This window comes from Desmodus rotundus, chromosome X (assembly GCF_022682495.2).
Source record: "Desmodus rotundus isolate HL8 chromosome X, HLdesRot8A.1, whole genome shotgun sequence".
Taxonomy (NCBI): domain Eukaryota; kingdom Metazoa; phylum Chordata; class Mammalia; order Chiroptera; family Phyllostomidae; genus Desmodus; species Desmodus rotundus.
In genome coordinates, this window is record NC_071400.1 from 87,290,795 (window position 1) to 87,307,565 (window position 16,771).

The 16,771-nt window shown below is 39.1% G+C and overlaps 1 protein-coding gene across 1 annotated transcript; it reads right to left on the reverse strand.

Annotated features, from left to right (window-relative positions):
• Positions 1 to 246: 246 nt before the first annotated feature.
• Positions 247 to 15,499, reverse strand: EIF2S3 (eukaryotic translation initiation factor 2 subunit gamma). Its single transcript, XM_024569936.3, has 12 exons — positions 15,350 to 15,499; positions 14,719 to 14,782; positions 13,436 to 13,563; positions 13,226 to 13,347; positions 11,042 to 11,136; positions 9,621 to 9,779; positions 8,202 to 8,336; positions 6,469 to 6,563; positions 5,463 to 5,607; positions 4,254 to 4,423; positions 3,744 to 3,916; positions 247 to 802 (listed from the first exon to the last, which is right to left on the reverse strand). Exons 1-12 carry the CDS (start codon positions 15,461 to 15,463, stop codon positions 739 to 741), a joined length of 1,464 nt encoding a protein of 487 aa, XP_024425704.3. The 5' UTR covers positions 15,464 to 15,499; the 3' UTR covers positions 247 to 738.
• Positions 15,500 to 16,771: the final 1,272 nt, after the last annotated feature.

Consider the following 16,771-nt stretch of genomic DNA (forward strand, 5'->3'; position numbering starts at 1 on the left):
TTTTTAAAAATGGCTAATATTAGAATCTTATAAAATTAGGCCTGAAAAGATCTTTGTCACTTATCTAGAATTACCTGGCGTAACAGTATTTCCCAATGGGAGAAAGCTGTTGGATTTCAGGTGTCAACCAACACAGAAATAATTTCAGGGTTTCACAGGGCGAGGGAGAGAACTTCTGGCTCTAGTTTCCTGTGTTCCAGACCAGGAAGAGAGGAAGAGAGAAAGGTGTGTCCATGACAACAGCACTCATGCTCTGAAGGATAATTTTATTTGAATCTCTTAATTTTTTTTTACTCATAATTGCAAAGGTAAAGCGACATATAATATGAAGCAAAGGGAAGCTGGTCTTCATAATTTTGCACCTCCAAGTTTTTACTGATGTAACAATACTTTCAAGCCTGGAGCTACTCAAAGATGAATTATGAAAACAAGAAAAATTTCATTTCAAACAGGTTTGGTGGTACATGTGCTACAGCAAGAGCCGGTTGTAGCAAACAGTTTCATTTCAAACCTGCACTGATATATAAATTAGACATGATTTGGGCATGATAAATTTCTGGTAGATTCAATTCAGTACTTTTTATATTTATTGTAGACCCTACTTCACTACTGGAGGTTATTATCTTCATCACCGAAAAGATGAGAGTAACAATGACTGAGGTGGAATCTATCCCCCAGCATTGCTTTGAAAATATACCCCCAGGTCGTTAACTGAAAATCTGACTTGATCCAAATTCTTTAGTCATCATCCACTGTGGGCTTGATGGTCACTCCTCTTCGTATCTGACCCCAACCAATTAAACTGCAAAGTGAAAATAAAAGGAATTGTGAGTTTTTTGTCTATTTCATTATCATTACCACACAATCACTTGACATAACTGGTTTTACTTGCTTATCTGCTAAATCTGAATGTTTCCAAAACCTTCTCATCCACAAAGAAAGCTCACACTATCATCTTAGATTCTTCGACCCAGAGAGATGGGATCTAGCCAGAATGCATGACAGAAAAAAAAGTTTTTGCTATTGTATAAATATGCTCATCTTCACCCTATTAAAATATACCTACTCCTCAGAGCCACCAAGAAGAGGTTTCCCATTCACCTAGGGAACCATGTAAAACTCCTTCAGCCTGATATTTTTAAACAATCTCTTCCTCTATCCTCTCTGTGAAAAATGCTTCTTTTTATCATTTACAATACCTCAGCACATCACAGTGGCTTCAGCATGACCTTAGCTGGTAAAGGAAATTAAGAGAACTAAAGGACTAGATAGTGTATTGTCAGATTACTCTCAACAGCAGAGGGATCTCTATTCCCTCTCCCAATGTCTGCTCTAACCAACGAGCAGGCTGGATCGCCACCTCCACTGCAGCTTTAGAACAGAATCCACCTACACAAGGGTTAAAACCACAATTCTAAAGACTGTAAGAATCATTCGGATGCTCTCATTTCTTTTAACAATTTTAACATACTTGCTCATTTTTAAGCAAAGCTTAAAATTTCATTTTGGATACTTTTTTTTTTAATTTACTGATTTTAAAGAGAAAGAGATACAGACATCATTTTGTTGTCCCACTTATTTATGCATTCACTGGTTGATTCTTGTATGTGCCCTGACCAGGGATTGAATCTGCAACTTGGTGTAACCAAATGAGCTAACCTGGCCATGGTGGATTATTCTTATATTAGTGGACAGATACAAAAAGATCCTTTGTTTTAAAATCTGTTCTAATCTAGGAAATGTACCATTCTGAGAAAAATACATCCCATGTAGAGAGTTTTCGAAAATTTGTTATTTAAGCCAATTTTAAAATATATTGGAAAGCAGTATGTCTATAATGGCAAATCGTATAATCATATAAAAGAGTAAAATCAAGTGGGCATAAATCACCACAAAGCAGGATTATTTACTTAAAAGACAACCAAAAGTTCAACTCTGTCTAAATGAGACTAATGATTCAGATCTTCTGAGGAGTGATGAGAGACCAGCACGGGGCACAGAATCAGGGAAGCCTTAATGAGGGAGGGAGGGAGGGAGGAAAGAAAAAAAGAGCCACGGGTGATCTCAATAATTATGGGGACAATCAGGACACAGGGTAGTCTGATTAAGAGGGTTTACATGAGACAAAGCAGGAGGAAATGTAACATGCATTGAAGCAGGCTTCTAGAAAGGTCCTGAGTATCAGAAAATAGTGAGAAGCTACTAGAAATTGCTGAACACAGCATGATAAACATGTTCGATTGAGCTTGGAAGTAACAAAGGCAAATTAGGAATCATTTGCAATACCTCTAAGTGTGAAGTGATTGTTGTAGGGCTATGATGAGGCCACACAGAATAGAAAGGGCCTAGAAACAACAGCATCTTAAAGGCGATGAGCACACCTAGCACCACTTCCCACTAAAAGAAACTAGGGTTCCTTGGAGAAATGGCCAATTCTAAACTGGAGACGGGAGGTACAAGATGACTTGGGAACATCCTGTGCCAAATAGAAAGAAACTCTTCAAAAAAAAACAAAAAAGAAAAGAAAAAGAAAAAGAAAAAGAAAAGAAAGAACACCAAACTGATGGCGACATGTCAAAAGGACACAGGATCCAACTTGAAGGGTCTCTCTACTGGACAATTTGGGCATCAAAATAGTAAGGACAGTAACAAATCACAACCTACTGAAAAAAACAGGACTCAACTGGACAATGTGTGCGTGAGAGGCAACCATACATTGATGTTTCTTTCCCTTTCTCCTTCCCTTCCCCTGTCTAAAAAATAAATAAAACCTTAAGAAACAAAACAAAACAAAAAACCTGAATCTAATCTTAGGAATCTTCGGATTAAACCCAAATTGAGGAACAGTCTATAAGTTACTAGCTGGTATTCTTCGAAGCTGTCAAGGTCAACACAAAGAAAGGCTGAGGAAGTTTCCGGTTAGAGACACGAAAACTAAATGTAATGTATGAGCCCAGACTGGAAGGACATAGAGGACGTTAATTGGGGCAGGCAATGAAACTGGAATATGGACTGTAGATTTTAGCATTTTATCAACGTTAAACTTCTTTAAGTGGTTACATGAGAGAGCATCTTTGTTTTTAGGAATATACACTGAAGTATTAAGAGATCAAGGGGCATGACTATATATAACCTACGCCTCATACGGTTCAGAAAAGTGTTTATACATATACACACACACACACACACACACAAATTGTACACTTGGGAAAAGGGAATACAGGAGTTCTGTGTGAAACTCTTGTAATTTTCCTGTTAAGTTGAACTGATCTCCAAATGAAAGTTTTAAAAAGCCAAAGACAAGGGAAGTATTGAACCAAATTCATCGGTTTTGCATAGGTGTCTATCACAAATCGGGTAGAAATACAGATTTCCAAGGCATCTAAATAAATGGTTGAGAGTTAAAGGTACCATAACTGTTGCATTCAAGGAAAAGAGTACATGTACACCACCAAAAACTTAAGGAAACTGATTGTCTTTTAAATTTTTTTTTTTAATTTAGTTTTGTTTTTAGACAGAGGGGAAGAGAGGGAGAAAGAGAGAGAAAGAAACATCAGTGTGTGGTTGCATCTCACACTCCCCCCACCAGGGATCTGGCCTGCAACCCAGGCACATGCCTCAACTGGGAATCAAACTGGGGACCCTTTGGTTCACAGGCCGGCAACACTCAATCCACTGAGCCACACCAGTCAGGGCTGACTGTGTCTTCTTCATTAGACAGTGACAAAGGCTAGTAAACTTACCGCCAGTGTTTCTCAACTCTTCGGCTCAGGGCAATTTTTTCTCCTACTTCTGTGCACACAGGATTAGTCAGAACGATTTTGCCCAAATCGGCCTTGACTGCACTGACTCTTCCTCCGGTCGACAGGGATCCGATGTTCACCATGAGCACTTCATTCTTCGACAGCTTTTGCACCTAGAGAAATAAAACAGGGAAAAACAATCCCCAAAATCAGTAAAATGCTTTCCAAAAATTACTGCTTATTTTTTTTTTACATCCCTGCCAACAGTAGATGTCAGCAATTTCCCATTTCTGCCAATGTAATCGTACTGAGACTTTTGAAAAAAGCAAATGGGTGACAGACCTTTCGCTGTTTGGTTTTGTTTCACTTTAAATGGACTGCCATGTCAAAGCTCTCGATGCTCAGGAAGTCAAATTTATTCACCTTTGCTTTTTTTATCCCATGTTGACGGTTAAATAAGTCTTAACACCACTGTCACTTTTTGTAACAGGAATTACAGAAAGCACTTACCTTTGCTGCTTTTTTGTCTCCTTCGGTGCGTACACCTAGAAGCCGTCTAAGCAGGAAATAGGAGATTTCCAATTCTGTGAAGATCTCAGGTAAAGCTCCAACTGCACCAAGTACCTGCCCCACCATTCGGTCAGCCCGGCACAAAGTGGGGTCGATTTTTGTTCCAACTCCTGATATAAAATAAGATTTTATAGATATATATATCCCAACTGTTTTCCCTATAAAGCTCTTTATCCCAAAACTTACTCAAGTACAGCACACACCTATACAGTTTCATACCTATATTCTCAGAGCCATGTAACAGCTACACAGGTGTGACAAAATACCCACTTTATGCAAAGAAATAGAAACGTAAACTCACAGGTTAGTTGGGCATTTGTAAATAGAAACACTGTCTTGATTTAAATTCTAAATAAAGGGCAAAAAGGTAATAGCTGAACTCAAAAATAAGTCTGAACATCCTTAATGAAGGTTGAAAACATACAAAATTTATGAGCAGTTTGCATAACATGTGCCTGCCATTTCTCCCCTGAAAGGCTAATAAAAAAGAGAGCTTAGCCCTGGCTAGTGTGGCTCAGTGGACTGAGTGAAGGCCTGCGAACACAAAGGTCACCAGTTCAATCCCCAGTCAGGGCACATGCCTGGGTTGTGGGCCAGGACCCCAGTGGGGGGTGCTCGAGAGGCAACCACACATTGATGTTTCTCTCGCTCTTTCTTCCTCCCTTCCCCTCTCTCTAAATAAAATCTTTAGCCCTGGCTGGTGTTGCTCAGTGGATTGAGTGCTGCCCTGGGAACCAAAGGGTGCTGATTCGATTCCCGGTCAGGGCATATGCCTGAGTTGCACACCAGGACCGAAGTGCAGGGCATGCGAGAAGCAATGCACATTGATGTTTCTCTCCCTCTCTCTCTCCTTTCCCCTCTGTCAAAAAATAAATAAATAAATAATCTTTTAAAAATAAATAAATAAAAATAAAAAATAAGTAAAATCTTTAAAAAATTAAAAAAAAATTAAAAAAAAAGAAAAACACATGAATTATCTTATAACCTAAAATCAACAGTTTAACCACATGTATGTTCCCCCATCCCATTCAATTATTAAAATACCCAATTAAAAATCTATAATATATCTTTCTGGGTAATCCATTTCCCATGAAGAGTATCATGAATATCTGCAAATTAAAAGTGTAGGGATGAGAGGCAAATCCTCACCGATAAGACCTCCCGGAGCAGCATACTGAAGATCATTATGTTCCGCAAACAGTGATACAATTTTGGAAAAGATTGGCTTACACATGAGTTTTCCTTCACTATCTTTGGAAACAATACCAGGTCTGACCTCTATCTCCTGGCCTACCTGTAAAAATATAAATCAGCAATTAGAATTACTATAATTAGAATTACGGACAATACAATTCCCATTTGTATAAAAAAAGTCCTATCAGGAAGACCAGAAAACTGAAAAGGCAATCCTTTCTCTATTTCAAAGGTCACAATTAAAAAAATAAGAAGTGAAAGAGATCTTCCAAACCAGAACCATAGACCGTTTCTAACCACCTACCACATAAGCCTAGCCCCACAAAAAACGTGCTCCATACGCACGAGGAGCCTATAAAGTTAAGAGGCCAGACACGTTCAAAAAATATAATAGTACAATGACACCTACATCAAGAACTAGACACCTTAAAAAATGTTATTTTCCAATTTGGAATATCCATACTGTTTTCCTGATTAAGACCAGGGAAGTACGTGATTTTCTAACCACTTCACTATACACCTGAAACTAATACAGAATAATAATTGAATGTAAACTGTAATTGAAGAAAAAAAATGCCAGGGAAGAACAAATAAAACGAAAACACAACAACCACTATACTTTGGGTGGTCAGCACACAATGGAGCATACAGACGTATTATAAAGTTGTAAAAACCTGAAAATTTAAATGTTATTAACCAGTGTTACCCCATTAAAAAAAAAAAAAAATCAAAACCCAATTTAGCCCTGGCTGGTGTGGCTCAGTAGATTGAGCACAGGCCTGTGAACCAAAGGGTTGCTGGTTTGATTCCCAGTCAGGGCACATGCCTGAGTTGTGGGCCAGGTCCCCAGACTGGGGTGCGCGAGAGGCAACCACACACTGATGTTTCTGTCCATCTCTTTCTCCTTCCCTTCCCCTCTCTCTAAAAATAAGTAAATAAAATCTTAAAAAAAAAAATTTACCTTTAGCACTCCTTTTAGAATACTACCACCAGCCACACCACCCTTAAGGTCATCAACTTCACAGCCAGGTTTGTTGACATCAAAGGACCTAATAACTAAAAGACAACAGAGTAAAGCCAATTCTGTTAATTTTAACTTTAGAAAAAATATTATTTTGTAAGTTAACTTTCCTAAAATAGTAGATACATCAGATTTACACCATAAGGGTGACTTCATGACAAAATCTAATATTACTCCTCCAACTAAGTATACCACAGCCTTACTTAGGATGGGAAAGTGGAAATAACTTCAAAGATCAGTGATAGGAGGCTTTTTATGATACATCAATACTATACAGTGTCATGCAGCTATTACGGAATGTAGAACCATATGTAATGATCTGGGAGGATAACCTTCATGTACTATTAAAGAAAAAAAAAAACCCTATTAACACACAGTATGTAACACACAGTATGTAATAAGTAACACACAGTATGATCCCACTTCCACATAGAAAAACTAAAACAGCCTTGGCCAGTGTGGCTCATTTGGTGGGAGCACTGTCTCCTAGACCGGAAGGTCATGTGTTCGAATCCCAGTGAGGGCACAGACAACTGCACCCCAGTTGGGAAATGTATGAGAAAGCAACCACTCAATATTTCTCACATTGATGTTTCTCTTTCTCTCTCTCCTCCCGCCTCTACAGCAATGAAAAAATGTCCTTGGGTGAGGATAAAAAAAAATATTAAAACAAAAAGCATGATACGAACAAAGAGAGGTATGGGAATAATATACACCAACTGTTTACTTTGGTTACTTTAGGGCTAAGGGGCTAGAAGTGGGGGGTAGGGAAATCATGGACTTTAATCTTTATATACCCCTGTACTATGTGATTTCTGAAATAAAAATTTAGTTTTGAAACTACACAAAAACTCTAGGGCTACATGACTAGCACTTAGGGTCTGAGCGTACTGTCCCTTAACAGAGGGAACGCATTGCAATCACCCAAGAGACCCTTCCCACAACACAAAGGTGGGCCTTGAGTGAAGGCCCAGAAGGGCTCAAATGTCTGTTTTGAAAAGGCTCCTACATCTCTGGGTAGAAATCATAAGCTTAGATGATCACCAATATTGATATTATGAACTTAAGTAAAAGTGACAGAGACATGAATATCTTCATTAATGGCCCTGGCTAGTGTGGCTCAGTGGACTGAGTGCCAGCCTGCAAACCAAAGGGTCGCCAGTTCGATTCCCAGTCAGGGCACATGCCTGTGTTGTGGGCCAGGTCCCCATTAGGGGGTGCGCAAGAGGAAACCACGCATTGTTGTTTCTCTCCCTCTCTTTCTCCCTCCCTTCTCCTCTATAAAAATAAATAAGAGATCTAAAAAAAAAAAAGAAGATCTTCATTAATGGTACAATGAAATCATTTGTATGAGTTCTAATATCCTGTTCCAGACTACAATACAGTTCCATAGACAGTACTGTGTTATTCACCTCGATCGCACAATATGCCATATAGTGAACACAAAAAAGTTAAGAGTTCCTTCTATATTCAGGACTCTGTTCCTCAACCAGTCCTGCAATCTAGTACCGTCAATACGATCTCAAAACTCATCAATTTCAAAATAATTTCTATGAAGATTATAATTTATTATCACCTCTGCAGAAAGAGAAAATAGTAATAAACACTCTTAAGGGAGAATCACCAATGTAGAAAAGATCCAGTAAGAATTAAAGACAAATCCTATCACTTACCAATAAGTCGGGGTTCTGAAGTAAAATCTCTTGGGGGTACTGGAATTTTCTTTACTATGTACTCACAGACAACTTCAATATTGTATTTCAGCTGAGCAGAAATTGGAATAATAGGAGCTCCTTCTGCTACTGTACCTACGTGACAAAATTCAGCAGTTAGAATTTTTCAATTTTACAAAACTTGTTCTATACATATTACATGAAACTGTTAAAATTTTAAATATATTAATAAGTATGTTTAATATTCTAAAATGACAAAACTATTTAAAGGAATAAAATATTAACACTCCTGGGAAAAAAGCACTTTACCAGTTGAAAGATTTCTAATAACATGTAATTAACCTTCCAATAAATGTCAAGATAAAATTACAGACTCTTTGCTAATCAAAGACTGCTGCACATATAATATTTGCTCCTTATTAATTACATGTCAAACAGGCTGGTCAAAGAAATGGAACAAACATAATTAGATTTTAATCAATATGACTTATTCTTTTTCATTATGATAGGACTGAGTTCATGAGAAGTCAACCTTTCTAACAAGAAAAACAAAGCTGAGAGAGAATCATGTCAACATAAGATGTATAATGTTTCGCCCTGGCAGGGTGGCTCAGTTAGTTGGAGCTTTGTCCCTGTACACCAAAAGGCTGTGGGTTCGATCCCTGGTTAGGACACATGCCTAGGTTGCGGATTCGAATCCCAGTAGGGGTGTTTATGGAAGGCAACCAATCCATGTTTGCCTCTCTACAATCAAAAAAATATATCCTCAGGTGAGATAAAAAAAAAAAAAAGATGCATCATGTCTTTCCCTGAAGTGAAAAACACTACACTGTTAGAGAAAGGGACCAGAAAGATTAAATAAATGATCATCAGTCCCAATTCTCAAAGTAGCTACCCAGTAAGAACAGTTTAAGACCTATTTTTTAAAAATGCTTTTGTTCATTTACTATCACTGAGGAGGAGTTTTTAAAACTGATAGCCTCCAGAATACGAGTTCACTTCTAACTTTCAAGCAGCAAAAATATACTTTAATCCAGGGGTGTCCAACCTTTTGGTGTCTCTGGGTCACACTGGAAGAAGAGTTGTCTTGGGTTACACATTAAATACACAAACACTAATGAAAACCAAACAAAAATCTCATAATGTTTTAAGTAAATTCACGATTTTGTGTTGGGCCACATTCATAGCCGTCCTGGGCTGCATGCAGCCTGCGGGACAGGGGCTGGGCACCCCTGCTAGTCTATCAAATTCAGAAACAGATTTCACTAGTGGTAGGTAAAGAAAAATAAGGCTTAAGACCCTTAAGTTTACCCTGTTTTAGATACTCTATTATATTAAGAGTTAAATTAACATCTGTTATCTGGATTAAATGGCTCTCAAAGTGATTCACAGAAGTATTAAGATACTATGGCGTCTTACCTTGTACAAATGCAAGGATCTGTTCATACTGTTCTTTGGCCTGGCTTTCTTTTACCAAATCAATTTTATTTTGTAGAATCAAAATATGCTTCAGTTTCATGATTTCTATAGCAGCCAGGTGTTCAGAAGTCTGAGGCTGAGGACAAGACTCATTACCAGCTAGATGAAGAAGAAAAAAACAGATGCGTGAGAATTAGCTGGAAATATCTGCCAGAAGAGACAAATCCATAAGAGACAGAAAGCAGATTAATGGTTGCCAGGGGCTAGACTGGGGGAAGGGGGAACAGAGTGACTGCCTAATGGGCACAGGGTTCCCTTTTGGGGGAATGAAGATGTTCTGGAACTAGACAGTGGTGATACTCATGCAACAGTCAGTGTACTTAATGTCACTGAACTGTACACTTCAAATGCTAAAGTGATGAATTTTATGTTATGCATATTTTACTACCAAATCTAATAAAGGGAACTTTTGAATGCCCTAGCCCTATTCAAGGCAAAAGTCATGGACACATCATTTGGCTCCCATTGCTGGTCCTAAGCAAGAAGTTTGGAATCAACAAGTTTGGCATCTTGGGGTCTGCTCTCTCAGCTTTTGCTCAGGCATAAGGCTCTATCCAGTATTAGAAATGGGCCAGTCTAGCCAAGCTCCTGAGACAGAAAGTAATTAAGAGGGAAAGACACTTAATACAGTCTATGAATTTCAACTATCAGAGGCTACTCCCTAACAAAGGAGGGAAGGACACTAATTGTGAAGACAACCAACAGTGTATTATAAAGAAATAGGTATGTTTTGTTGGGCACTCCAACAATCACCCTGTCTAAGCAGTGACATTCAGGTGTCCTGTACTATATCCACTCGGCATACTTTCAAGAAATTATATTCCCTAGCAACAAATCTCTCAACTGTTCACATAAGGAAGGTAGCACAACCGTAGCCTTGAAAATCCCAATTCAGGCCTAGATTTCAACACTTATGTTCCCTCCCTCTCTCTCTCCCTCCCTTCCCCTCTCTCTAAATCTGTGGGCATGTCCTTGGGTGAGGACTTTAAAAAACAAACAAAACCAAACATTATAAATCAATGTTGCAGTGGACAGGTCAGAAACAAAAAAAAATATATGTACTTTTACATGTAAATTTAAAATAAACCATTTCAGGTCATCTGAGTGGGGCAAATGAATTATTGACTTTTTAAAATATATATTACCATATGAATTCTTTAAAACATCTGCCTTCGGTCTGCCTTGTTTAACATTTTGTGATAGCTGGTTGGCAGGGATGCCGCCCTGGATTTCATGTTAGTTTCCATTCACATCACCCTTAAGTAATGGATATGGCCCTTAAAGGCCTTAGCTCCCCTTTAAATATTTCATCTTGGATTTCCTCTACATTGATTTGTCCAAACCAATTCTGATGTATTTACCTATCAACAGAAGCGCTGCATCCATCACTGCTGCACCGTTCAGCATAGTAGCCATCAAAATATCATGGCCAGGACAGTCGACAAAGGAAACATGTCTAACAGTGGAGAAATAACAATCAGTCCAAGATCAATCAATACTTCAAGATACAAGTTACAGATTTCCCCAAATTAAATCACTTTACATGCAGAACATATTACACATAAAGACAGAATAAAAACACAGAAATAATTCTTACTACTATAAAGTCAAGTGGTTATAGGACTTGGTGTTTCTAGACCTTGGAAATAGGATTACCTACTTTCTGAGAGTCAAATCACTGCAGGTAATTGCAAAGTAAATGCAATTAGCTATGTGACAGCTACAGATAACTCAAGAGCCAGAAATTCCCAAATCCAAGTAAAAGTAAATATGGTAGAATGTATATAGGGAATGGCATGTATAGGAAAACTACAACTGTGTTAACATAATGGGCATTGCCATCTGAAAAAATAATTTGCCAAATTTCTCCAGCACCTTGAAAAGCTGCAACTGCTAATCTGAATTGGAGATGGCAGCACTATTTAAACAAACAAACAAACAAACCTATATTACTCATTCAGAACCATTATTTTAAAAAAGTGTATGCTTGCTCTGGCTGGTGTGGCTCAGTGGATTGAGTGCCAGCCTGCAAACCAAAAGGTCACAGGTTGATTCCCAGTCAGGGCACAAGCCTGGGTAGCGGGTGGGCCTCCAATAGGGGGAGGGTAAGACACAATCCACTGATGTTTCTTTTGCATATTGATGTTTCCCTCTTTCTCCTTCCCCTCTCTCTGAAAGTAAGTAAAATCTTTTTAAAAAAGATATTATTTCTTTATTTTTAAAGAAAGGGGAAGGGAGAAAGAAAGAGAGGGAGAGAAACATCAATGTGTGGTTACCTCTCATACACCTCCAACTGGGGACCGGGTCCACAATCCAGGCATATGCCCTGACTGGGAACTGAACCACATACCTATCAGTTCACAGGCCGGGACTCAATCCACTGAGCCACACCAGCCAGGGCTAAATAAAATCTTTTAGAAAAAGTATATGCTCATACTGTCATTATCTACAATGTGAATCAGCAAACTACGGCCCTTAGGCAAAATCTAGCCCAGTGTCATAGCACTTGAACACACGCTGTCTGTGTCTGCTTTCAGAACACGAGAGCAGAGCTGGGTCGCTAAAACAGAGACCTCATGGCCTACAAAGCAAAAATACTTACCATCAGGCCCTTTAGAGAAAAAGTTTGCTAATCTCTGATCAGGGCCTAAAGCAAGACGAGACAAGTGCAAAATTTCAGGGAGCGACAAAAACCTTAGTAATCAAGATAAATAATATTTAAATTTAATATTGTCAAAAGCCAAAATTAATGCCAAAAATCCATGATAAAATATCAAAATTTTAAATGAATAAAGGATCAGTAAAAATGCCATGTTGAATCCAAAAGAAGAAAAAGTGATATTGAATAGAAGAAGGAAAACAACCCAGTAATTTCAAGCCCAACCTTATTTAAACAAATGATATTCTGTTTATCACAATTTCTTTTAATAAAAAAAAAAACACTGCTTAAAATACTACTTATCTTAATTACTAAGGGTTTTTCGCATCCCTTCTCCCCCTTAAATTTTGGGCCCAAGGCAAGGGTCTTACTCACCTTTCCCTAGTCCCAGCCCTGACCCTGATCTAAAATCTCTTTCTGGAGCATCCCCAACCCCCTAAAACATCACTAGGTTGATGTTAGTACCCTCTGATAAGGAATCAGAAGTCACAGCCATATTCATAAAATAGATGGCTAACAAACCCATGTACTTAAGAGAGGAAATTAAGAATGGCTTTGTCCCCCCCCTTAGAACAGAAACAGTGCTGTTTAAAAGAAATTTAGGAAGCCCGACAAAAAAGAATCCCTTAATCCGTAAATTGTGTTTCCCTCCATTCCATTCTGCTTATGTGATACTTCTCCTTTGGAGAAGCACATACTTATCTTAGGTTTAAATACTTGGCTTTTCAAATTATTGTCATTATAGACAATAAGAACATAAAATAATGGAAAAATAACAAAATCATTCAGCAATTAGGTTCATTGTTTAATCCCCTGTTAAATATTTCAAAAAGTACCAACCACAAGACAATAAAATATAAAGTGTTCTTAGCACCAAAGAGGTCACCTGACTAATTTGAAGTTCCCTTTGGTCCCTGGAATGTCTGTGGGAAACTCATCGGGTGTACTACTTCCACAGGATCTGTAACATTCTGGCCGAGGACAGCTTGGGTCATCAAGTTTATAAATCTAAAAGTTTCAATGAAAAAAAGATTTGGATTTGTTACCTGTACATTCCAATTAAAGTTAATTTCTAGCTCCACAGTATGCTGCTCACCTTAGCATTAGCATATCCAAGCTTGATTGTAATATTTCTTTCTAGTTCATTTTTGAACCTGACAGTGTGAACTCCTGATATAGCTTTCACAACTGTGGATTTCCCATGAGCTACATGACCAATTGTACCTACAGAAAGTTCAAAAAATTAATTCACATACACATAATTGCACAAAATATTTTTTTCAAATAGTGTTAGAGTAGAAAACCCAAAGCCGTAACTCATTAGAAATATCAATGTAAAACCAACAGTGACTTCAATTTTTGATCCTACATATTCTTTTCTATTAAAAATGTATTCTGAGACAGGAATGAAGCAAATTTTCCATGTAACTGATAACCCTGTTCAAAATCCATACTCAGTACCCTGGCCGGGTGGCTTAGTTGGTTGGAGCATCCTGTGCACCAAAAGGTTGCAGCTTTCATCCCTGATCGGAGCATGTATGGGAAGCAACCAGTGTTCCTCTCTCTTCCTTCCTCTCTCTTTAAAATCAATACATCTTCAGGTGAGGGTTTAAAAAATTATTTTTTAAAAAGCCGGCATACCCAGAATACTAAAATCTATTCATCTCATGTTTTTAATCACCAAAAAGACTATCTGCATTTAAAATGCTCAATAAAAAAAAAAAATACATAATGTCATGTATATTCAGAACCTTTCCAGCATTCCCAAAGTGAAATAAATAGGGATGATGAGCCCAACCAAAAGGCATCCATGAAAATGAGAAAACAGCTCAGGTTTAATTACGGTAATGCTGTCAAGGGCAGCACAAGTCTTACAACTTTTTAATAGCCTGATGGTAGAGCCTTACTTTTAACTAGGTTTTACTGTGCTGTTTGTACAGACTCTCAAATACCCCAAATTTGCACTCAGTAGACTAACTTCTCCTCTCAAGTTCTAGGTGTCAATTAAGAAAAAAAAATTGTACTTAATAATAGCCTATATATATCAAATAAAACTTTCAAAAACTCTGCCCCTGCAATAACTCTGTGGCGAGTATAGGCACATTTTTACTTCTTCCTTAAAGTGCTACATGACTGCCTATCACCTTATGCTATTAAACTTCTCATAGGTCTGTATCTTTTTTTCTCACCTAGTCTGTAAGCTAGGCATGGGCAGCATGTGTTTCCCCCACGAATCTAGCAGGTGCTTTGCTCACAAGCGCTCAACGTCTATCTGAATATTTGCATCCTCATACAATTCAGGTAATCACACAAAGGGAGAGGTTAAAATCACTCGGCAGAGAACAAGCAACTCAGGTCTCCAAGAAGTTCTTATCTTACCTATATTAATTGTGGCTTGTCTGCTGATAACTTCGTGTGAAAGTGGCGTCAATTTGCTAACATCCTGCAATCAAACATTTTACTTTTATTTTTAATCACTGTACATAACACAAGTCACGACTTTTGCTTTGACTTTACATGTGACCTACAGCTCGCCACCATGTCAACAGCTCTCTCCTAGTTCTAAAGCGCTTTTCTTGTATAAGCAATCTTGTACTCTGATGACTAGGAAGCTTTAAAAGTCCCCCATCATTGTAAGAGACTACACCTCCATTCACTATAGGAAATGGACAGGCCAGAGACCGCCCAATCTTGACAGCATTAGCACTGAGGACAGTGTAGACACTCCCTTCCGACAGCATTAGCACTGAGGACAGTGTAGACACTCCCTTCCCAGACCTTCATAAGTGACAACCTTAACGACGTTTAGGTCCCACGATCTCACACCCCACTGCTCAGCTCGCGGACTCGCCGAAATGCAGGCGGCGGCGCCGGCGCGGCTTAGCACCTCCCTCTTAGGAGCTAGCCATGCTCCTGACAGCTCAGAACTGCTTCGTCTCAACGCCACCCGGGAGGCCCTGTCATCCCCACTTCCGAGTTCACTCCACATCCTCCCAGATCGAAACCTTACCAATGTAGCGAGATCTTGGCGAGAAAGATGCGGCTGTCCGAGAGTCACGCCAGCCTCGCCCCCCGCCATCTTGCCTGGAGAGGAAGGAAGTTGGCCCGGCAGCAGCCTGACCATACACAATGCAGCCGGAGAGGGGCGGAGCGAAGGCGGGACGTCAGACTAGGGCCCAGGCCTGGGAAAGGAGGATGACCGGTGCAGCAGGACCTCACTGCTTGGACTTCTTCCTGATTGCGTTCATATAGTACTTGCCGGTAGGATTACTAGAAAACACAAGGCAAAGCTTCGGGGTCTATTCGCCGCAGGTTTGTTGGTTTTTTTGTGCAGGCAAGGCTGAGGGCAGCCCCCAAAAAGGCCCCTGGCTAGGCGGGTGAAATTAACATCAGGCGCGCTTGCGCGGGAGAAGCCATTTCCGTATCCCGTGGGGATAGCCGGAAGGGTTTCCCAGAACCTGGGAACTTTAACTAGGATGTGAGGACAGACTGTGGGAATGTCTTTCTTTACTGATTTCCGCAATTTAATAAGGCGAGGTCGGCTTGGGTCCGGCCCACCTGTGACGGAGCTATTGGCGGGGAAGAAGCCACGCGCAGAGCTGGCAACGTTCACCGCGCCTTGCGTCACCAGGCAGGCGGCGGGGAGGGCGCCCTCGCGCGGAGGTTCCGCGGCTTAGGGATGGCAAAAGCAAAGTCTCACTTATTCTGGGAGGGAGGTTTTTAGTGCTAGGGAGATGGTCCGTGATGGCGCTAGAATCGAGTTAAGATAGAAGCTGGATGTCCTTAAGAGCGCCCAAAGAAAATTCAGACAGCTGTACTTGAACAATAATAAAATAATTAATTTAAAAATATTGTAATAACTATATATGTACCCAGGTAGGCATTTGAAACACTAGGGGTTCACTCTGTAAAGCACATGATTTTCTAACCACTCTGCTGTATATATGAAACCAATACAGAAGTTGTTGAATGCAAATTGTGTAAAAATTTAAAAATATATGCAATAAAAATAAAATACAAGGTCACCACTAACTGTAAAAAAAAAAGAGCGCCCAAAGAGGGTTTTTTTGTTTTGTTTTAAAGCTGATCCAAAAACACCCACTTATTTAATGGAAAGATTACCCCTAAATAGGTATTTTAAAATTTAAAGACTGTTGAGCCTTAGTCCTCTTCTTCATCCAATATTAAAAAGAATGCAAGTTTTGTTTCTCCCTCACGTATTTCTATGCTTTACAAATTTTCCATCATTAACAGTTACTCATTCTAGCCAGAAAAAAAAAGTAAGGTGAGGTGAGTAAGAATTGAGGTTACCTGTGTTTACTGAATGCTTAAGGAAGATTAAAATGAATATGTTTTCATAAATTTTAGGCACAACAGCTTAAAGTAGGAAGTTATGTTTCAATAAATGCACTTATTGGTTAAGTGATGGTAG

What these genes read in the sequence shown, in the direction of transcription:
- EIF2S3 (XM_024569936.3), bottom strand. Translation starts at nt 15,463, where the DNA reads ATGGTCAGGCTGCTGCCGGGCCAACTTCCTTCCTCTCCAGGCAAGATG. An exon ending in GGGAACTTCAAATTAGTCAG is followed by an intron (nt 11,137 to 13,225) that starts GTGACCTCTTTG and finishes CTCCACTGTTAG; the next exon opens with ACATGTTTCCTTTGTCGACT. An exon ending in GAGACAAAAAAGCAGCAAAG is followed by an intron (nt 3,917 to 4,253) that starts GTAAGTGCTTTC and finishes TTATTTCTCTAG; the next exon opens with GTGCAAAAGCTGTCGAAGAA.